We start from the raw sequence: 24,106 nt of genomic DNA, 5'->3' as shown, positions 1-24,106 counted from the left end.
TGCATGTGCAATCAGTTTTTATTTTGAATTATATAGCAGACATTATTATTGTTTGGGGCGACTGTGGCTCAGGGGGTTGGGAAGCGTATCTGTAACCGGAAGGTCGCCGGTTCGATCCCTGGGCTCTCTGTCCTGGTCGTTGTGTCCTTGGGCAAGACACTTTACCCTACTGGTGTTGGCCGGAGGGGCCGATGGTGCGATATGGCAGCCTCGCTTCTGTCAGTCTGCCCCAGGGCAGCTGTGGCTACAACCGTAGCTTGCCTCCACCAGTGTGTGAATGTGAGAGTGAATGAATAGTGGCATTGTAAAGTGCTTTGGGTGCCTTGAAAAGCGCTATATAAATCCAATCCATTATTATTATATAGTAACTAAAGCACATCATTTGCAAAATAAAACAGAAAAAAGGAAGTGGCTAGTCAGTAATTAATGTCTGCAGCAACGTGATGACAGATGAGAGTGGAATTTTAAAAACTTGGTATCTTGAGTTCTGCCTATGATCTATCTCTGCTATCAGCTGTCAGGGCTCAATCGTGTTCTTTGGAAGGCTGTACAAATTCAGCTCAAACTGTTCTTCCTCTTTTTGGTTTAGTAGGCCAGAGAAAAAATGATAAAGTCACTGTGTTTTTTACTTAGCAGATACACAATACACCATTACTTTAAGTTGCACTTGAATTTATTTTCACAGGCATAATAACTCTGTGAAAGGCCTGTACCAAATAAGCACATTCATTTATAAAATTCCTCAGCCAACAATTATGTTCAGTGGAATAAGTGGTAGCAAAGTTTCAGTCCGTGGTGGTTGGGTGTGGTTTGTGGTTCAGCTGCAGGGAAGGGGTGGTGCAGTGGGTTCAGGGGGAATGCCAGAGGAGGCTGACCAGCACAACTGCTAGGCATCAAATAATATTCTATCCTGTTTTACACAGTAGCAGGACTGGAACTGATATGTGTGTGATTTCTGGAAGGAAACTGTCTGAGATTGTATTTGTGTACAGTGGGAGATGTGCTACAAACAGACTGATTATAATCACAAGCCAAAGAAAGCTTATTCACCACAACAGTAATTCGTCACTCACTATAGCAGCTTAAATAAACTCAGAACTTTCTACTAACCACACATCAGAGCCAGGCTGATGTGTGAGCTACGGCTGATAAAAGACAGAGTACATGCTTACTGTATTGCTATGATGGTTTCTAGAGCATGTATGACTTTTGTTGCCATGGGAACCCTGGCAACCCTGGCCCATTGGCTCCAACAAGAGAGGTAGACTGACCGAGGTGATAACTAAGTAAGAATAGATTAATGACAATATAAATAAAGAAAACATGTTTGTCAGCAGGTCAGTAGTGTAAAGCATGCATGTATGTGTGGCAGAGTGTAAAAATAGCAAAATAACTCAAGAAATCATGCTGCAGTTAAGCAAGATCAAGTAAGGATGTGGATGCCAAAGTCAGGAGAGAGAGAAGCCTTCATAGCCAAGCTCACTGGGTCCAGGTGAAGCTCATGCAGGTATTTAGCCTCCAGCAGAACAAAGCACAGTACAAACAACATAAAACTAAGACTGAGGGCACAAAAGGCCAAGGGGTCATCACACTTCTAAGGCATGTGCTAAATTTAAGTGAATAAGGGGATTCAGTTTTACAGACTCATCTGCAAAAAAAAAAAAAAAAAAAAAAAAAAAAAAAGGAATGCTGCATGGAATGTAAATTTAAAAAAAGAGAGAATTGTGATTTGAAAATCTTATAAATCCATATATTATTTGCAAACGAGCATACTTTAATGTTTAACTGTTTAAAGTGATATATTTTACTATTTCATTTAATTTTACTATGTTGTTCAAATATCTGTTATGATCTCTATGTCTTGGACACAGGGTCTAGATTTTCATAGGATTTTTTTGGTTAATCTAGTTTTGTATTTTTTATAATCTTTGTATTATGGCACTATGTTCTGTATGATAGATATATTGATAGTCTTTAGTTTATAATGATAGTTTTTTGTTTTTTGTTTTTTTTTTTGGGGGGGGGGTTGCTTTCCTTATGAGTTTAGTGCTTTGTGTTTAGTTCTACTTCCCCATCTTGTCATCTGTGATTGGTTTTAGCTGTCCTCCCACCTGTCTGCCTTGTCCTTTGCCATGTTCTCTTTTATGTTTCTGTCTGTCCTTGTGTTTGTGTTTTGTTGCAAGAGGTGTAGTTTCAGATTATTTGGACCTGACCTGCTGTTTGTTGTATTTATTAAGGAGCTCAGCAGTAAAGCTGTTTTTGACTTTTACTTCTTGTCTCCTTAGATATGCATTAAGGGAGAATATTTAGAGAATATTTAAGTGGCAGAGTTTCACCAACTTGCAAAAAACTATATTTACAAAATGCAGAACCATTCCAGAATAATTTGTGTCAGCTTGAAATTGTGAAGACTGTGAATATATGATCATAAAAATACATAATGTCTAAACAATCACAGAGACTATAGAAACTGCATACAAGGACAAGACTGAAATCTGGCATGGAAATCACAGTATGATTGCATTAACAGGAAATTTCCCAGGTTAAAAGTAGAGACACTTCATATAAGATAGACTCAGTTTGCATTTCACTGTGGTGTTGTTTTTTGTCCTTTTCAAACACAAATTCAAAATGATACTTTGACTTAAATGCTGTCTTGCTGGCATAATAATAGCTGAGCTATCTGACACAACCTGCAATCCAGCTGCCAGCGAGAAGGGGAGGGACGGAAACATACAGATTTTCCAAAGACTGATTTTTGCTGTTGGTGATGTTTGAGTTTGTTTGTTGGCAACAATAGAAATGGGGAAATACATTTAAATGTAACCTGCTGTTTATGGTATATTATTTGTTGTTTATATACTGCCTATACAAGTTTCAATAGCTATTCAGCAGGGTGGCTTTGACATATAAAGGTTTGAAAAAAAACATGGGGGAAAATATCGAAAAGACCAGATTTATTTGAGTTTTTTAAACAGACTCATACAGGCTGTGTTTCAGTGGGAAATTTCAGTATTACAACATGTCACATTTTTTGTTGCTTTTTTTTTCCACCTTCCATGTCTCAGCACCACAATGACCACAATTATTTTTCATTGCTTTTCACAGTGGCATGCATTCTTAAATGTAACAGTGATAATTATCAAAGAGAAATTTCCACTGTGCTTTTTGTCTGAACTCCTTGTTTACTCTCTGCTGTGTGCTGATACCATGAAAAAAGACATCTCATAAACAGAAGGCTTTTCGTTGAAACCACATGCTTAGTTTCCCCATTTTGGGGAAATCATGAGGCTTTTCAGTTGATAAAAATAAGCCAGAGGCAAAATAGAAAGTAACCAATAAAGGTCTTTTACACCCAAAAGAGTAGCAAATAAAAACATTTATTTTATTCACAATATATAAAATGACTCTAAAAAGAGCTAAAAGATAAATCCCTCTCAAATACAATAACAAAAGACAATAAAACTAAGACAGGACAAACTAAATAACTAAAGTAAAATGGACAGAGCAAACTTGAAGTCCAGCAGTATCCTGTTTTCATGGCAACAAAAGTCATGGCAAACAACTCTGACTTTAAGTTGCGCTATATAAGAAACAAAATATATGATCACATATTTCAAACTATATTTTTTTTGCAGCTGTTGGAACAGGATACATTCAAAGTTTTATACAAAACCTTTAACAATGAATATATATATATATATATATATATATATATATATATATATATATATATATATATATATATATACATATATATATATATATATATTTTTTTTTTTTAAGTGTATTTTAAAAATGTATAATCTTCATAAAAATGAGAGCATAGATTTAAATAAAAAATATCAGAGGAGCAAGAGTGGCTTCATAAAAAGCTTCTTCTTGGCTTTGCTGCTACAGCTCTCCTCACTGACCTGTAAGACAAGAACAAAAAGACAAAGTGATTTCCAACATGTAAAGATATTATGAGCTGAAGAAATTTAATAATGCGAAGAATAAATCAGCCTGCATGGCAGCAGAATTACTGAGAGAGCTTCCTGATGTGACTTCAGAATAAACTGCTGCATCAGCTGCAGGACTTGATTTTCCTGTGAATGAAGAGAAGATCGTTGAAAACAATAATATCATTAACCAGAAGGATACTGGATGTCTCCACTAATGCAAAGATAGAGTTTGATAGATTTCATTAATCAGCTGCTTGTTGTGAATACCTAAATATAAATATTAAAATAAACAGAATTACATTTTAGGAGCAGATAAACATGTTGAACAATATTCAGTGGAGATGATGGCAGACTTTGCTCACCTTTGTTTTTCTTGGCTTTTTCTTTTTTGGGCTGTTTGACCTCAGCATACATCAGACTGTCCTCTAAAAGAGACGTCAGAGCTCAGGACACATTTGTTCAGCACAGATATGATACAAAGATGTTGGATACATATAAAATTTAAAATTTTTGCAACTACAGTGAAAGAAATCTAAGTGAAATAATTTGTTGCCTGTGACACTTCAGCTTTGCATGTGTGTGTTTTGTGATTGAGGTCTGGGTCAGAATCTGTGGATGCTGTGATTCAGTAAAGCTGAAACACTGATTAGTAAGTGAATAACTAAACTCCATGTTTACCTATAATTACCTGCAATATAATGATGTGATGACACATTCAAGTACAAACACTGAATGAGACTGTTGTGACTGTACCTGCAGCTCCCGTCTTCACCTCAGAGTAAATAACACACTCCTCTGGTTTATGATGCTTCCCTGTTAAGATGATCAGATTAATTCACAAAAGAAAATAATTAATACATTTTTTCCCCCCACACAATGTGTGCTTTGCATACTCCTCTTTTCAAAATCTTTAAGCTTAATGAGAGAATATGTGACATCTTGGGTTTCATCTGGAACTGCAATAAAAAAAAGAAAAGACAAAGAAAAAGTTAAATGTTTATAAGCATATCACGAGATAATCTTCTTAAATCTCACATCTTTTTCATATCTAGCTGTTGCGTGCTTTTCAAACTGGAGTTCACCAATTTCACTGTATGCAACTTGTGTGATTACATAAAGATAACAGTAGTATTAGTATATGTGTGAATAATTAAAGTGTATGTAGTAAATAAACTCTCTAATACAGAGTGAAAAGAAGAGGCTCTTACACTTGGACTGTCTGCAGCGATACAACAAGAGCAGGAGAATAATAATGAGAGAGACTCCACAAACCAGTCCAACAATCAACCACACAGGAGATGAAGAGCTGTCAGCTCCTGACACAGTAACTGTAACAAAAAACAGAAATTAATTAATAAATTATAATCTTATAAATAAATACATTCATAAAATGGAGCCAAGTGACTTTGAGAATTAAATCAGACAATCTAATGTTCCTTCTCAGTCATCAAACTGGTTTACAAAACTCCATCAGATGTTTTGATCCTGCTCACCTTTAACTGACATCCAGCTCTGTGCTGACTCTCTTCCTGAGTACTGACACTTGTAGAAACCTTCATCAGACTTTGACACTGCAGAGATCTTCAGCTCCCCTCGGGTATCATTTTGAAGAAGTTTGTCATTGTGATAGAAAAACACATTGGAAAGTATTTTTTGTGTTCTCAAACTGCAGCTCAGACTAACAGAAGCTCCCTCAGTCACAGGATGAACCGGACTCACCAGGATAGGACCATTACCATCATCTGTGACACAATCACACACAATTATTTCAGTCACATCAGCTGGTGCACACTTTTAGAAAAAGCTGACAAACAATAATAAGAACAGATTGTACAAATGCTTTTCATCATCAAGACCTGATCTTGTAAATTTAAAAACTGCTGTATGTGTCATATTTTTCCCACATAAAATTACTTCACATACAGCAAAGCTGGGACAAATGTTTATGTGACATTTAAATCATCCAAATCCAAGTAGTAAATGTATAATAACATACTCTGTACAGTGATGTTGACTGCACTGCTGAACTCTCCTGATCCAGACTCACACCAGTACACTGCAGTATCTGACTTTGATGTGTTGATGTTACATGTGGATCCAGTCATTCTCCTACAGTCAGAGTACAGTCGGCCGTCCTCAGAGAACTTCCTCACTCTCCACTCAGTGAAGTTTCCCTCACAGGTCAGTGAGACAGAGTCAGAGGTGAAGTGTTGCACTCTGTCAGGACTCACTGTTAGAGACGCTGCTGAATGAACATCTGGAAACAACATGCAGTCGAAACACAAAGCTCACAGATGTTAGGATTTTTTTAAATTTATTTTTAATGGCAACAATTATAATCTCCTTATCTGTGTTTTCCTCATATTAGTCAGAGCCGTTAACTAGTTAACATTCTCTTTTTTTTTTAAATTTCGTATTTTTGGCTGTTTTATCTGTACATGCACTTTTATCTAAGTGAAAATAATTACAATTAATAAACACAAAGCTTCTTCCTTTTTTTGATAGTGACAGTGTAGAGAGACAGGAAAGCAAGGAGAGTGAAGGGGGAAGACAAGCAGCAAAGGGACACAGGTCAGACTGCTGCCTGAGCTAAACATTAAACAAGTTTTAAATAAAGACTTTAATCACAATCAGAAATGAAAAGATTCAATTCTCCTTTGGGTGACCTTTGGAGGTAAACAACAGCTGCACTGGTTATAAGAGAAACAAACTGACCTGCAGACCAGACAAACTTTGGTTGACTGTGATCAGTGTGATATTCTGGGTCTCCTCTTCCAGCTCTGCACACATATCCTGCTGTGTGTGTCTGTCCATGAATGATGTAGGAGTCCTGTGCAGTCCCACTGCCATCAGGCAGCAGCTCATAACTGGAGGATTTCTCTGATAGATCAGGAACAGCTTTATACCAGTAGAAGCTCCATCCTGCAGATGGATGTTCAACCTCACAGTTCAGAGTTACTGAGGCTCCAGGACTCAGCCATGATGGAGACACAGTGAGGACAGATCCTGTTGGAAAGTAATGAATAATATTTCGTCAGGCTCACTCTCCATTTTTTCTCAATGCTTTTCTCAGTGTTTTTTTCCCCATATGTTTTCCTTTTTTATGTTCTGTTAATCTGTGATATTTATGTATATATTTATTTATAATATATTAAATATATAATTTATAATATATGTATATATTTATTTAGGTTTTATGTTTCATATTTGTATTCTTGTGAAAATTAATATATTTTACTTGACTAGAGAGCACTTTTAGTCAGTTCCCATGGACTCGACATTTTACATGACTGTTCATGCTCAACAATTTCCAATAAGAGCATTATTACAATGCCAAAGAGGTTACCGTGAAATATAATTTTGTTTTTCCTTCATAGTAATCCTCAGTCATCATTCTATTTAACATTGTTGGTGAATACAAACTCACCAGTTTTCCCAATCCTGACTGACTGGCTGTCCTCTGTGTAGTAAACTGGGTTTCCTCTTCCTCCTCTGCACCTGTAGAGTCCTTCCTGTGAGACACTGATTTGTCCATTTGAGTGGAAAACTGCATCTTGTGTGGTCAGAGGTTCAGAGGATTTCTCCTCTCTGTACCAGTAGTATTTCCATCCAGATGATGATGATGGATTCACAGAGCAGTTCAGTGTCACACTGCCCCCTACTGGTATGATTAAACTTTGTGCTGTCAGTTTGGCTCTGGGTTTACTTGCTGTTGAGGTGACAGGAAAAAGTACATCAGTACATCACAAAATACAAATGTTGCACAAACAAATTGCTTTTAGATATTTTGTGTCCTGTGTTGGATTTTTCCTGCCTTGTGAATAGCATCTGATGCAGACCCATGTATTTATTTATATATTTGTATAATAACAACAACAACAATAATAATAATAATAATAATAATAATAAGAAGAAGAAGAAGAAGAAGAAGAAGAACAACAACAACAACAACAAAGTTACCATTAATAGTCAGAGTTCACAGATAGTAACTTTCACATTTAGCTCAAAAGTGCAGCTTTCCAAGTCTTAATGCAAATTTGCATCAGACAAATGTGTTAAAAGAAGGCCCTTTCCAGTCTGAATCTGTCATTCTTATCCATTTTAGATCATACTGCTGTACAAATGCATTGTGATGCAGACCCAGTTTTCTGTTCCATTACAGAGCCTATAACACCTTCAGACAGACCTGGATCAGTGTCACAGTTATCTGGGTTGAGACACTGATATAGACAGATTTTCAGTGAAAACATGTTCAGATTCTGAATAAATGTAAAAGCACTTAATAAGTACACAAAATGGCAAACTAATATTGAATTCTGATTTTCACGCTTTTAAAAACACAAACTACTGCAGATTAACTGGCTCCACTCTGAGGTTTAATTTTGTGAATGAGGAAATGAAACCCAGTGTTAGTCAGCTGGTTCAACTGGAGCAGAAGAGGATGAGTCAGGGAGAAACTCTGAGTTTGTTAAAGAAAACCTGTCAGAAGCGGACTAACGTCACATAGCCTGTTACCATGGTAACTTGGTAACCTAACTCAGAGTTAGGGTAAGTTAGCTCTCTTTCTGGAACAGAAACCCAAGGTCTCTCTTATCAGACAAACTCACAGTTTACAGAGAATGTTGTTAGCACAGATCACATAATGATCCATTTCAGTTTAAGAGAAAACTAAAAATTCAACTCAGACCACTCTAGAAACAGAACAAACAGATTCAGGTCTTTCAGTTTGTTACTTTTGGAAATTACCGGTTTCAGTAATGGTGACTTCATTGCTCTCTTCTGTGAAGGAAACTGGATCTCCTCTCCCTCCTCTGCAGCGGTACAGACCTCCTTGTGAGACACTAATAACTCTGTTTGTTTCACCTTCTCTTATGAGCTCGATTTCAGAGGAGACTGAATCACTTCTGAACCAATAAACATTCCAGCCAGCAGAGCCCTCCACAGAGCAGTTCAGTGTCACACTGCCCCCTGCTGGTATGATTGAACTTTGTGCTGTCAGTGTGGCTCTGGGTTTACTTGCTGTTGGGGTTACAGGAAAAGAGAAATATCAGATTTTCACTTGCTTCAGGAAGAACTTTGTTATAGAAATAATAATAATAACTTATTTTTAAAAGTGCCTTTCAAACACCCAACAACACTTAACAATAGAATAAAACACATAATAGAACAATGACAAAACGAAGAACAACTTAGAGAGAGAGAAAGATTCCCACAGCCTGGGAGCAGATCAACTGAAAGCTCTGGTTTCCATGGTGCTGAGATGGAAAGAAGGCACAACAAGTTGGATGTGAGCAGGCAGAAGAGGTGGTGCTTATCAGGTTAGAAAGTTAGGGAGGAGCAAGTGTGGACGGGCCTTGAAGGCGAGCAGAAGAATTTTGTTTACTATTCGGAATTTCACAGGGAGCCAGTGAAGTTTGTGAAGAACAGGAGTGATGGTAGGAGGGAGTTCTGGTAATAATAATAATAATAATAATAATAATAATAATAATAATAATAATGCGGGCAGTGGAGTTTTGAACCAGTTGAAGCATATGGAGGGATTTTTGGGAGAGACATGCAAGAGAGAATTACAATAGTCAATGTGGGAGGTAATGAGACTGTGGACAAGACTGGGTGGAAAGAGAAGGACATAATCGGTTAATGTTGCATAGATGGAAGTAGGCAAAAGGAGTGAGATTATTGATGTGAGATTTATAGGATAATAAACTGTCTAGGATGACACCAAGGCTCTAAACCTGAGGTGAAGGGAAAATGTGGAGTCATCAATAGCAGAGATGGGCAGTAACGCGTTACTGTAATCCGTTTACTTTTTTCAAGTAACGAGTAAAGTAAGGGATTACTATTGCAAAAACGGTAATTAGATTACCGTTACTTTCCCGTAGGAACGCTGCGTTACTGCGTTACTAAAACCGTGATTTTCTTGCGAGAATGTCTCACGACAGTGACGTAAGCGAGTGCAACGTGTGACAACAGCTGTGTGCAGATCAACAATGGATCATATATCGAGTGCGGGAGAGAGTATGAGCGTGCAGCGTTTAAAGCGTGGACGTACTGACCTTATTTTGAGTTTGATTCCGTAAAAAGTGACAAAAACATTAGTGTCCTTTGTGCGTGGGAAGAAAACTTCTTTTTACAGCGAAAAAAACCCCTAAACTTCCAAGCAAGCACCGAGTGCGCTACGACGTAATGGGAAACTCACAGAGAAACTGCCGTATCCTTCCACTGACCGCTGCGGCACACCTGCACCAGGATAACCCTCCGCCTACCCTACTCCTGCTTTTCAGGTGAAAATAGAGCAAAAGGACCGCTAGTCTTTGACTTCATTTATTTTCTGCTGTGTTTTACTTGCATCTGAAAGAGTGAGTGTAAACACTATATATATATATATATATATATATACATATATATATATGTATATATATATATATGTATATATATATATATATATATATATATATATATATATATATATATATATATATGTGCTGGAATGTGCAGAAAATAGGTTTAAATGTTAAACTAATTTCTTCCAGTCAGAGAATGGTGCATATAATTTAAATTTTGCTTCATGCATAAAGTTAAAAGATTAAAACTAACAAAACAAGTTTTAAAAAGAGACTTTTCCATTCGATTACATTTTGTATGATGGATTATGTAGAAAAAGTAGAATTGGGCTGAAAGATCTATCGCTTTATCGCCTATTCAGGTTGTAAATCATGTTTTTAAAAAGTAACTAAGTAACTAAGTAATTAATTACTTTTGAAAATAAGTAATCAGTAAAGTAACGGGATTACTTTTTTGGGGAAGTAATCAGTAATTAATTACTGATTACTTTTTTCAAGTAACTTGACCAACACTGATCAATAGTGAGTGAGAATAAGTGCGTCAGAGATGCCAAGAGAGGAAAGTCTGTTTAGAAGGATGGCGTGAGAGATAGTGTCGAAGGCTGAGCTCACATCCAAAAGGACAAGAATGTTGAGAAGACCAGAGTCAGCTCTGAGTATTCTGAGAAAAGATCACACTTTACACATTCACTCAGTCATTTAGCTTCTAGCACCAAATAGAAAATATTTACTTGCATGTGACACATTAGACTGTCTTCATGCAAAAACTACAGATTCCCTCTGATTTATTCTTTATCTATTCAAAGACAAATGTTACACAAACAAATTACTTTTAGATGTTTTGTGTCCTCTCTACATTTTCCTTTAATAACACTCAAAGGTAACATGACACTGAATGGTGTCTGTTATTCCTGTGGGGGCTGCATCATATTTACACAGAGCCTACTCTCCCTTTGCCTTTGTCATATGGTAATGACAGTAACATCACATAAAATACAAAAACAGTATTTCACACACTGTTTGAAAACAGGGAGACTCAGAACACTGTAGGTACTATTTCTGTTATTGGTAGAGCATGTGACCATCAGTGTTGCTGCTCTATCCAACAGGTGTATTACAAGCTGACATTGGTGGATTAGAAAGCAATGTTGATCTTAAAGTCAGTTTTCTGTGTCATCAAATTAGTTAGACTTTCTATTATTCTAGGGTCTTTACCTTACTGACTGTTAACTGAACTGAACTGAATTAAGTGGTCTGTGAATAGATGAAGAATAAATCAGAGGGAATCTGTAGTGTAGTTTTGTATGAAGACACTCAGTCTAATATGCTAGAAGCACCAAACAAATCACTGAGTGAATGTGTAAAGTGTGATAATTTTTATAATAAAATTCTCCTTACAGCAAATGTTCACATAAAAATATTCAGTTACAAATCCAAATAGAAGCATAAAAACGTTGTTGCTTGTATTTATTTATCTCTGTGTTATGTGTTTTATTTATTTCCCCACAACTAAAGAAAATACCGAAACAACACTGCACAGAAAAGTTAAATATGTAATATTTATGAGCCTGTTCAAAAGGGAATTTAATTGGTTCTGGACGTTTAAAGTGTTCCAACATTTTAACATAATGAAAATTTGTATTTAATGTTATTTGTTATCTGTCTGTCTCATGTATAGTCTTTTTTCCTGACAATTTTGGTAACTGCATCAGATTTTAGTATTTTAAAAATGTTATATAAACTGTATAAAAATGTGTTAAGAAATCATTTAGAGTGGTACAGGAGGTGTGGATCTGGAAAGCAATGTCATGCATATTCTATAAATGCAAAGAAAAGAAAATGAAATTTCTCACCATCAGCATTTATGTAGAAGAGTGTACTGAGCACTAAAATAAAGATTGAAACATCATCAGAATCAAACTGTCAGAAAATCAAACGAGACAAGCAATGAAAGCAATAAAAACAACCATGTATCCAACATAATGCTCCAGACTAAACTGAGCAAAGGCACCAGCAACATTTTGCTTTAAGAATCATAAAATTAAACCGTTTTAACCAGTTATAGACTATAATGCTCACAGATTAGAAGCTTTTTTTTTTATTAATTAGTGCCATTCAAACAAAGCTAGAAATGTACTTACACAATAATAAGCCCATTATGCAGTGCAAAGTGTATCCCATCTTCACATCCAGCCACTCGGATCCTCGCCAATCTCAATCTGACTGTTTACTTAATATAAATTATATTTATTATAAATAAAAAATGCAGAATGATGAGAAGCAGCATTTAATACAGACAAGAGCAGAGCTCTCAGCTTCTTCTTCTGACTGCTGCCTCTCTGTGCTTCCTTTTCCTATACAAACCTCACACAGCTTCTGTAGCTTTGACCACAGCAGCTGTGTGACGTGTTTGCATTTCCTGTCTATTGTAAGCATAAACATTTTTTTCTTGTGTTGTTATATTTCTCTATTTTTGTGTTGCCAGCTGACATATTTCTCCAGGTCATAATTTTTCTCAGTATTCTTCTTTAGAAACTCTTATGTGATTTTTGAAGTGTCCTCTGTATCATGCTGCAGGCCTTGGACACTGGGAGTCATCAGTTAGTATTTTGGTAGATCCACAGACAGTTATGCTGCCATCTATAAATGTCATCTCGCTGATAGCTCCTTGTCATCACACTCCTATACCTCCAGTGCTCTTCACTTACAATAATTCCTGTTCTGGACGCCATCTGTACAAATGTATCTGGGTCTGATCTGATCTCCGAATATCCAACAAGCATCTTTCTCTTTATTGTAGTGTTACCATGCTTGTCTTTGTTGTTGTTTTGGGTTTTTTTTTTCTTGGGGTGGTGGTGGTGGTGGTGGTGGGGGGGGGTACTGACCTGATATTTTTTTTCCTAACACTGATAGATTAGTCTGAAGTTTTCTCTCTCTGTTTCAGAGCTGGATTGAGCTCATATTTACATTGTCCTTGGGTTCATTTTATGAGTATGGCTTATTAATGATATACCACCTGGTTTGCTGTTAGTCGTTCACAAAATGCTTCTTCTTTTTTCCATCTTTCTGAAATGTGTCAATCAAATATTTCAGTCATTTGGAATAACAATAACAATAGCACCTTTGCTAGACTGAGTTTCTACTTTGGAGCCTGTATTTTCAGTGAAGTATGTAAATATGTATGCTTATATTGTGTTTCACTGTGAGCTCAGGTATTATCATGCAGTGAGCAAAGCTCCCTTAACCTCAGCATATATCTGTAAATCTTATCATGTTGTGGTTGAGTTCCTGTTTTAAATTTGTTTGTCACCCCAAATGCAGGAAATAACAATTTGAACTGAAACAGCAGAGTTGCATATTTCACAAACTAAAGGCAACATTTAAATTCATAGTTCAATTTCTAATTTCTAGTTTAACTTATTGAAGGAATATATGGCATGAAGACATAAAACCTGAAGACAACCTGAAAATGACATGAAAAAAGTCCAAAAAATGTTACAATTGTAGGCAGATGTTTACACACTTTTATATACATCGCCATGACTGTGATGGTAATTTTGTCCTTTTAATGGTTTATGTGAACTGTTCTTATTCCAGGGTGAAATTGTACAGCATACATCTTTCATGACTAAAAAACAGGAACTTGGAGCACATGTTTGACTTCTTGATTAGAGACAATCCAAGATTCAAATATTTGCATCACAGTGGTAAACATGGCTCTGTCCCAGCTTTGTGAGAAATTTGAAACAAGTCAATATTTTTTTTCTTAAAAATGGTACATTTAATATGCTTTCTACATTTTATTTTGAACATATGGATTTATGAGATTTGCAAATTACAGCATTATGGGTTGTTTTTTTTTTTTCATTTCTATTTTAAACAGTGTGCTGACATTTTAAGTACTGTGTTTGTATTTTGAAGCTAAGAGTTGTACACTAACAGGAATGTGACACAACATGAATGTGAAAGCAGTTTTATGTTTACATAAAAGCAGTTCAATCATCAATATTGTGAAAATAATTTTGACCATAATCATGCAACCCTAATAAATGAGAAGACAATTCATATAACATGTTTTTAATAAAATGCGGGAATGGTTGGTTAGAGTTGTTTCATGTGTGCAGCAGTCGAGCTCTCTCTGATAACAGTTATCACTCTGAAGCAAGTTATCTGATTTTTTTTTTTTGCCTAGTGAAGAGATGGTACAGATAAGCTTGTAGGTATGTGGTAACTTACAGTTATACCACACAAAAATATTAGCACATTAGTTTGTTTGGGTGATACTGAGTGTAATTCTTACCATCTTATCATGGTTTCAAAACTTGTGAATCTGAAAGGACAATAATGTACAACAAGGGTCTATTTTCATGTTCATAAATTATTCAGCGATGCTTCTTGTTTTGATTTCATTAGTTCAGTTAATAATTTTTTAATAATAATGTAAACAATGAGAACAAAGCATAAAGAATTTTTTTTTTTACTATTGCTAGAATACTATACCTATACCTTTATTTTTTTTTAATAAAACAAATCCTGATTGAGTTTAGATATTAGTTTCGATTAAATTATTTATGTTATTTACAGTTTTATTTCCTAATCATACTACTCAATCTCTTTTTTTAGGACCTTTGTCCAAACTCAAATAAAAAACTAGTCTTTGTGGTTTCAGAGCTGCAGCATCATTGTCCTGTTTAAAAGTAGTTTAAAAGTAGAGACACTTCATGTCAGCCAGGCTCAGTTTACATTTCACAGTCAGTTGTTCTTGTCCTTTTTAAATATAAATTCAGAAAAATCATTAATATTATTCAAGTACAGGCAAATCATATACAAATGTGCACAAAGAGCAAAGTCAAATTTCCACTCTGCTCTTGGCTTGCGTTCCTTGTTAACTCTCTGCTGTGTGCTGATAACATAAAGCATGACATCTGCTAAACGGAAGACTTTTGACTTGAACCACAAGCTGCATTTCCTCTTTCTGTGGTGGCCCGCCCAGAAATCTTTCAGTAGATAAAAACAAACCTGTGACAAAAAAAAACAACAAAACAAAACAAAACAAAACATGTAAGTTCTACATGTAAGTCTTAAAGGCTACTCGGGCCAATATAGAATTTTTTTTATTCCTTCTTGGAATTTATTCGATTTTTTTTTTTTGTTTGAAAAATGTTTTCAAAGTCTTACATTTGTTAGAAATTGTACAACATTCTCAATTTTCAAAGAAGTTTATTCAAAGACATCAACATATGTCAAAAACAATCTGCTGGGCTTCATTCAAGAGCTTTAAAGTTACCAAATCTTCTACTGAGGTTTTTGTTGAGTGTGCGAGTTGATATCAACAGCAAATTTCTCCATCATTCAAAATATGACCTCACATTTTAAAAACCCTGATTTTGTTCCAGATTTGTCTTTAACTCTTTCAAGTTTGAATCATGAAATTAACTGCCACAAAATTATTTTTTATTTTAAATGGAACATTTATTGAACCTTCTGATATATTTTTTTAAACTTAAACATTAATTTGTATTTAAGTTTTATTTATTTATTTATTTATTTATTTTATTTTAACTTTTTTTGCAATTTATTGCTTAAAAGAGCATTACGACATTTATTGTGTTCACTGTTTACTGGATTTACATCTTGATTAGTTGGTGAAAGGATAACAAATAAGAATAAAATTTAGAATTATAATCATCATTATCTGGTAGCTGATCATGAAGGAGAGAGGAGTAAATCTGAGAGTCGCTTTGGATCTCTCTTTTGTGTATAGCAGAGCTTTGATTAATGTGCAGAGACTGAGTGAGACCAAAACATGAAGGAAATACTGTCGGTTTAATAAAGAACATGTAAAGTGAGGTTTAATGTTCAAAAGGAGGGACGAGTGCTGCTGTACCAATGTGCTAAATAATGGATCAGTAAAAATAAAAAGGTTAATTTTATTCCATTGTTTTGTGCTCTGTTTATTAAACATGTTATGAAACAAGATCAAGTCTCATCCTCTCACTCTGTGTATCAACACAGCAGCAGAAAAAGAATAAATAATACAATTCTCCAAACGACTGATAGATGATACAAGAAATAAACTGCTTTCAGTTTGAAGCACAGTGCTGATCAGGCAGGCCACAAAGCTAACCTCAGGCTTTGTGTTGCGGATCTTGATGTCATCCCGCACCTGCAGATGGCGGACCTGAAACTCTCCTGCTGTACATATCTGAACGTGAAATCTTATGTGCTGTTTAACCTTGTTTGGCCTGCCAGCACCTATTTGTATCTTTACAAATAGCCACCCATCGCTGAGTTGCATGCTAATTTTGTCTTAGATTATGTCATAGTGTTTGTCGCTGCTGTCTGTTGTGTTGCTGCTGCAGGTTTCCCATGAATGCATGTGGTTTTGTGTTGTCAAAACAGCAACACACCAGTGAATGTCAATAGCTTGAGAGTGTCTAATCTAGGGCCTCCATCCTCAAATCAATTTATTTTGTATGCAGTTATTAAAATGCTGCCTTTAGACTGTGTAATTAAATATATCTGATCAGACGATATAGCCATACAGCCAAAACATAGCCAGTTACATGCAGACTTAGAGGATGAACTGTACTGTGCAAGCCTTTACAGTATATTTATCCACATACTATTGAATCCACAGCACACATGACAGGTACAGTGGTTTTAAGAACACTGGGCATAATCTGAAAATAGTTACAGAAGCATAATAGGATATGGTTTTATTTTAAACGTCTGAACAAGAAAAAAGCTGATATGTTTGCGGTGTACAGCTGAGTGTAGCTTGTAGCTGCTGACTTGAGTTTAAAAGGAAGGAAGCCCAGAAAGGGTGTAGTAAAAAGAAAACAAACTCTGAAGAAGAGCTTCAGTTATGAACCACACTGCCTCCTACTAACCATTCTTTGTATTACACCAGTGACAAAAAAAATATCTCCATATCGCCTGTATGTATGTGTTCAGCCCCCTCTCAACAACAATTGTTGTGCAAAAGCTTGTTTATACATTTAGATTCAATCATGAGCCCTCAGTTTCTCACAGACATTGAAAATATGTTTTACCTCCTCTAATACACTCGCCTTCATTCTATACTCGTGGCCACCTTTTAATGTCACAGAAGGGTCGATACTTTCTCTTGATGAATCAAACTGCAGTGAAGAGGTACAAACAAACTCTGTACAGTGATGTTGGTGCTCACACAGTCCAATCGTAACCATTCTGTAAGGATTCACTGATACTCTGTCAAAATAATACTTCACTTAATAGACTTATCACATGGCAACATGCCATGATGCAAATAATACATTCTGAAGTCAAAGTCTTTATCACTTACCATCAGAGGTGTGGGAAATATTTAACACCCAGCCAAATAGATGAATTTATTATTCCTTAATCCATGCATCCATCCAGCCTCTTCCACTTATCCAGGGCTGGGTTGCAGGTGCAACAGCACAAGCAAGGATGCAAAGACCTTCCTCTCACCATCTTACAATGCTGTGATTGCAGCCATTCTCCGACTCTCGGTGAATGGTACTGATAGCCATTGATCAATGGTCTTTGATCAGTGATTGTTGATCAATGGTCATGTCAATTTGCATATTAACGATCAAGGAACTGACCTTATAGCCCATTGTTCATTCAGTGGGCTAGTTTCAGGCATTATGCACATGTACTGTTTATAATGTTAGGGAAACCTGGTGTCAGCTGAGCCTGAAGACGCCACTTGGATAAATGACCAAATGTTTCTCCCACTGAAAACACAGATGAAAATAACATTCTTCTCCCCTGGCTACCACCTCGAGCTTAGACAAGACTGCTAACTAGTATGATGTGTAAGCATGTTGCAAAACCCTCAGCACGCTACATGTCAATCTCAAAAATTCAATTCAGTCATAGAGCTGAATGAAGCTTCTGACTCTTAAATGAGTACATAGCAATGAGTATATAAAAATCATAAAAAATAAATTTATTTAATCATTTTAATCCTAACAAATCCCTCCTTTCAAACGTATTCTATGTGTGAATCAAAAGAACAGGCGTTTCGTTCAGCTTGCTATCCCACAGCTTCCCATCCAGTGTGATACTCAGCCTTTCGGCCTTTCTTCGTTACCTCAAGTGGAGTCCTGTGCTCAAGTCGGTGCTAAATCAGCTGTCTGCCTCCTTTGGTCAGTTACTGGGTCATACAGACTGTCACCCTGTCCCCTCAGGAGAACACACCAACCAAACAAAGGCACACAGCATTAGGGGCTCCAACTTATCTCTTGGCCCAGTCTTGAATCCTCCTCACCTGATTCATCACTGACCCCAACCAGCAAAGGCATCTGACAGGATGGTGTCGCATGTTCTTCCATTAGTGCATTAAACATGTATCATATGATAAAAACACTCCATCAGTTTGACTAAGAGAACTTCAACCGCTCACCCCTCACATTTATATTTGGTTTATATCCAATTTTGCAGATTTCGGTATAAATAACTGGCTCTGCTTCCCTGTATTTTGAAGGCCTTCTGTAAGCGTGACTCAGAATCAGTTGTCTCCAGTCTGGCGCTTGACAGCAACACTGCCAGCGAGCATTTCCAACTCTCCTTTCTTCTTTGCTCTGAAACCTCGGGCAAGTTATTAAGAAACTCTTCACTTGACACGGAATCTTCTCTATACTCGCTAAAATATAGCTTTGAAAAATAATCTCCAGCTCTTTTCCATCCACAGATTGAATACAGTGAATAAGGTGATTTTGTCCATTTTTCGTCTCCGTACTGAAGAAGAACTTAGTGGGAGCATCTATTTCAGCAATAGTTTAAAAACAGACGTCAAGACAGGAATTGGCTTACCATCCCGATTATCTCCGTTATTTTCGTAGGTAGCCAATAGCCCCGTGATTATCAGCAGTTACCACGGCTAACTAGCCGCATCAGAGCCAGTTCTCTCAAAAACTTCCATTTTAAATCCAGCTACAGACACGAGACTGGGCAGACGTCACATGCAGTAAATTGGGGCCCATGTGCGGTTTGGCCTTGCAACTTCTGATTGGTTGCAGTGACCCGAATGGGCATCATTACTGTGATTCTATTTGCTCAAACAATTAAAAAGAGGTGTCAATCATTCACATTGGACAAAAGAAACCAAAGTTACAGCCCCTCAGAGGCCAATTGAGCGCTCCATGCGCACGGCACAAAAGGCCCATTGCTATGTGAATGTGTGGTTCATTCTTCAAAAATATTCAAAAACATGCATTTTTAGGCCTGTCAATAAAATTAAATCATTTCTGCTCTTTAATATCTAAAAAATTCAACATGGTGTCCAATGTGTGCCAAAATTGGACATCTTTGTACGACTGGATATTTATGTATTGACAGTGCTGTAATTTTTCACTGTTTCAGTTTAGAAACCTAAATCTTTGCACAGATGATGGTTACATGTTGGTTACCGAATTTCTGGAATAAAATCTCAACTAAAGCATGATTCAAAAGAGTTATATGCTAAAAAAAAATAAAGAAATAAATTAGGAGAGGAAAAAAATCTACTTACTTTTTCTGTCTTCCAGTCTCAGTTACTTTGACACAGTAATATCTGCTGCAATATTTACTCCTCTGATTAAATTTTACAAGTGTTAGCTTTATTTTGATACCAAGATTGTATACACAGGGTTTGTAATTGCAGAGAAATAGTCAATTAATTCTGGGCATTTCCTTTTCGAGCAGGAAGCTCCGAAACCCCTTTGGGGCTTAACAGGCCAGACAAATCACAAAGGACCTTAAGAGATAGTGAGTGAAAGTGGACAGTATATCCTTAGTTTCTTAACATAAAATTCATTGTTGCAGGCAGGGACAGCGACAGTGATCCCCTTAAACAGATTTTTAGTTTTAGTTTACTCATATTGCACCGAGTTATTGGTTCTGTTATTAGTTAACTAACATAACTAACATGTATTAGCAGCAAGCACCCAGTGATGTCACGTGCTGTACTGACACAAGATGGCGGAACTGAAATAAGGATACTAAATAAACATTCTGAAGCCCAAAGCTACATAAATGCTAGTCAGTCCCCATGCGAATCTATCTAGTCCTCATACACATTCTGCAGACATAATGTATCAGAAACAGTAGTACTGAGATTATAATAATGATGATGACAATGATAATCTCCTTAGCCACAAATCCTGATCATACAATACAACAGAGTAGAAGTGCAGAATAAAATAACTGTTGCAATTCATCATAGCCTGTTACAGTTTCACAAAATATATATTTTGCATCTTTATACAAATGGATAATATATGTTTGTTTGTTTTTTTCACTGATTTCAGAATTTCTAACTCTAACTTATGAAGGATTATAAGTGTCTTGTTGGCCTGAGTTTCTACTTTAGACTCTGTACTTTAAGTAAATTGTTTTTGTTTAATTAATTAAATTCATATATATATAATAATAATATAATTTATATATATATATATATATATATTAGGGGTGCAACGATACACAAAATTCACGGTTCGGTTCGGTTCGATACTTTGGTGTCATGGTTCGATATTTTTTCGATACAAAAAAAATGTTCATGCCTTTTTAATTTGTCATTTATTAAATTTTCACGGCACATTCAGCACCACATCTCTGTGCGTTCATCATTTGTTTGAAGCCAGCTCACCTCCTGCAACCACTTTTCCGAGAATACGCGCTTCTTTTGTGGTTCGGACTCCTTCTGACATTTCTTTGGAGGTGGAGGAACATCACAGTAATTGCTTAAAGGAGCTTCTTCGACATCTTTAAGAGTTCTAAACAAATATCTGTCCTCCTCCTGAAAATCTTATGTACGCAAACACGCGTTGCAACTTCTTATCTTGTGTGCGTTATTTATTTTGACAGCGAATGCGCACCTGCGGACCACTTATGTGCAGCCCTGGTTATTTAGCTCATCATATTGCAGCCACAGAAATTCTTTTGTCCATGAAACCATAAAGCTGCACTTTCTTTTTGCCTCATAGTCTGATTTATCATAACTTTTCCGTTTTGTGGTAAGCTTTTCTTTGGCTGTCACTTCTTCACCCTGACCTGTCTTATTTGGCTCAGCAGAACTAAAATATATATCCTGCTGCTTTTACACACGCACTCACATAACGCTCAGCGATTCTCTGCGCGATCAACCTCTCACATGTTTAAGCTTGCTGCGGGAGATTTCACTTGTCATGTTTACATAGTAAGCTAACGATTGATAAGATGATGTCAGAGGAATTGGTGCGCAAATTATCATCACTCACCAATCAGTACTGTCGCTCTCTATACACAGTTCGCGCGATTGCAAAGTGAAAGCAAAAAACAAGTGCAAATTCAAACGCGATTTCAATATGTCACATATTGACAGTGGCTCACCGATGCCAATGACATAATTACCCAGCTACATTTCGGAAAGAATGCAAAAGCATTGACATATATTTTTCCTTCCTATGATAGGCTGACGGGCAGGGCAGAGATAGATTTTGGTAGCCCGACTGGAAAAATTGCTAGCCCGACGTCCCGGGGCTAGCGATTTTGCGAGCCCTGTATCTGATTGAGGAATCACTCATCTTTGGAAAAGAGAGTTTATTACAGAGAAATGGCTCTTTCCAAAATAAAAGCTATACTATACGCTTCTTCTGGGCTACATTCTCAGCAGCATATTAAATATATCAGGTCCCCATAAGGAGAATCATGTGCTAACAGCTGTCTAAATGTCTAAAGTTTGTAGCATGCGTGCTTGTTGTTTTTGTCTGCTTCCACTTGTCTTTGCACTAGGATGATGTCAGAGTAAATGTGCAGTCATATTCGTTGTGTTCCCACTAGTGCTGTCAGCGTTAATCTGAAATGAGGTTAACGCCACAACACGGCAAATCTCCGTTAACGAGCTACCGCGGATCGCCCCGTGCGTGGGGCTGGACGGCCAACACGTTAACGAGCTAACTGCGCTAACACACTAGTTCCCACCAATGTAATTGAGCATTGCTGGCACATCCAACATACTGTTTTACTTTAGTCCATGACGCGCTTACCTTCAGGGTCACACGTCACATGAAAACCAAAATAGTTCCAAACGCCACATCTGAATGAGGGTGGGGGAGGTTCAATTTGCCATGTTGCAAGGAGAGCTTAACTTCTGTCTCGCTAGCTTGCCCTGCGCTCAGTGAATCTGCGTTCGACTACTCCGCCTAGGCTGCACTATCGAGCGCAGATCCACTGAGCGCTCAACACAGACAGCACCGTCAGAAGGAAAGTTGATAAAATAAATTAAAAATGTTGTATTGTTCAATACATATGCGTACCGAACCGAAAAGCACTGTATTGAACGGTTCAATATCGATACGAGTATCGTTGCACCCCTAATATATATATATATATATATACATATATATATATATATATATATATATACATACCAGCTATTTTTCGTAAATTCCTTGGGTAAAATCTTGGTGTCACCTTTTACTACTGTTGCAGTAATGGGATAACATTCTAATGAAAGCAAAGCAATAAATCAGATACTGCTTTATTGTATAAAACATTATTTAAGAGTGAACTGGACCAAAGCTGGCCTATAACCGGGCCCTCTGACGACTGGTGGTCGTCAGAGGTATATATATATACACACACACATATAAACATACATATATTTTGTATTGTATGTTTTGGAGTTATAGCTCCTGTTGCTCCTATTGCTGCTGAGACTACTTTTGACTTTATATTCTACATCTACTCCAGTTGCTCCTTCACGCCCTGGTATTTCTCTGTTTTCTTGTGCTCCTTCTTCCTACTGTTGCTGTCTGCAGGGTAGCCACATCTACCACAACTGCAGTCTACTGTTCCTTGTCTACCACCATAAAATTCCCCCATAAAGTGCACTGATGATTCAGTTCACTTATTAGCCTATTAGCTGTGACAAATTATAAACACACTCATATAATATCAAATTAATTGCATGTTTACTCCTACAGAACTGTTCATATTTGGTCATTATCCATGAATATGTGACTAGCACTGTAAAAGAGGTTGTAGGATATAATATAATATCATATCATATAATATAATATAATATAATCTTAGTCTATCATGATAAGTAAATGGAAATCTCTGCACATTGGTTTTTTCCCCTAATGCCTACAGGAAACACAAGCAGTATATTGCTGCTTGCAATAAGTTTTGAAAAGTTCTATCACATATTAAATTCAGTTTACAAGGTCTGGTGTCTACTGGTGTTTTCCATCTTAACAAAAAAAAATAAAATCTAGTATAGCCTGAAAAAAAATTAGCTGAGCTGTCAAGAACATGTCAAACCAAAATGCAACTAATGCCTCAATTATACAGTCTCTCTCTGTGGCAGTACACCTTCACTTTATTTCCATGGCTTCAGATCACACCAAAACTGTTACTGGGAAACTTTTTTTCACACTAAATTCTATTAAACATTTGAATGCATGACCTCTGCCCCTTTTACCTGCTCTGTGCATCTTGACAAAGCTTCCATAAATGAGAAACGCAGATGCATCTGATGTATTTCAAGAGTTCCCTAAAACAGCGGTCCTCAAACCCCTAGGCCACCGACCGGTACCGGTCTGTGAGTTGTTTGGTACCGGGCCTTGAGAGTTGAGGCTCAGATGTGAAATGTATGGTTTTCGGTGTTTTTATCATTAACTCGGCTTCCCTGGGTCTTTTCCCATGTTATAGTTGTGTGTCTTATTTTGAAAGAAATGTTTACGTGTTACCATAGCGACCAGAGAGCATTAAGGGGCAGAGAGAAGGATGTTATTCTCAATGTAGTTGGCACATTTCAGGAGGATGCTGCTAATAAAGTTACAC

The 24,106-nt window shown here is 36.7% G+C and overlaps 2 protein-coding genes across 2 annotated transcripts in view; both read right to left on the bottom strand.

Annotated features, from left to right (window-relative positions):
- The window catches only part of LOC146522274 (basement membrane-specific heparan sulfate proteoglycan core protein-like), a 276,185-nt gene that overhangs the window by 41,414 nt on the left and 210,665 nt on the right, over positions 1 to 24,106 (bottom strand). The window contains exons 27-29 of the mRNA XM_085154129.1: positions 8,691 to 8,963; positions 7,372 to 7,653; positions 6,660 to 6,950 (exon numbers count right to left, since the gene is read on the bottom strand). Of these exons, the coding sequence (XP_085010255.1) occupies positions 6,660 to 6,950; positions 7,372 to 7,653; positions 8,691 to 8,963 (846 nt within the window). The remainder of the gene's footprint in view (positions 1 to 6,659; positions 6,951 to 7,371; positions 7,654 to 8,690; positions 8,964 to 24,106) is intronic.
- LOC146522283 (low affinity immunoglobulin gamma Fc region receptor II-like) lies at positions 3,793 to 6,636 on the bottom strand. The gene is made up of 8 exons (XM_085153712.1): positions 5,941 to 6,636; positions 5,438 to 5,686; positions 5,153 to 5,272; positions 4,838 to 4,900; positions 4,698 to 4,757; positions 4,307 to 4,369; positions 4,026 to 4,088; positions 3,793 to 3,914 (listed from the first exon to the last, which is right to left on the bottom strand). The coding sequence occupies exons 1-8, from the start codon at positions 6,212 to 6,214 to the stop codon at positions 3,907 to 3,909; spliced, it is 900 nt and encodes a 299-aa protein (XP_085009838.1). The 5' UTR covers positions 6,215 to 6,636; the 3' UTR covers positions 3,793 to 3,906.

Source organism: Neolamprologus multifasciatus, chromosome 3 (assembly GCF_963576455.1).
Source record: "Neolamprologus multifasciatus chromosome 3, fNeoMul1.2, whole genome shotgun sequence".
Taxonomy (NCBI): domain Eukaryota; kingdom Metazoa; phylum Chordata; class Actinopteri; order Cichliformes; family Cichlidae; genus Neolamprologus; species Neolamprologus multifasciatus.
Note: the sequence above shows the minus strand (reverse complement) of the source record. Positions and strands in the feature narration are given on the sequence as shown.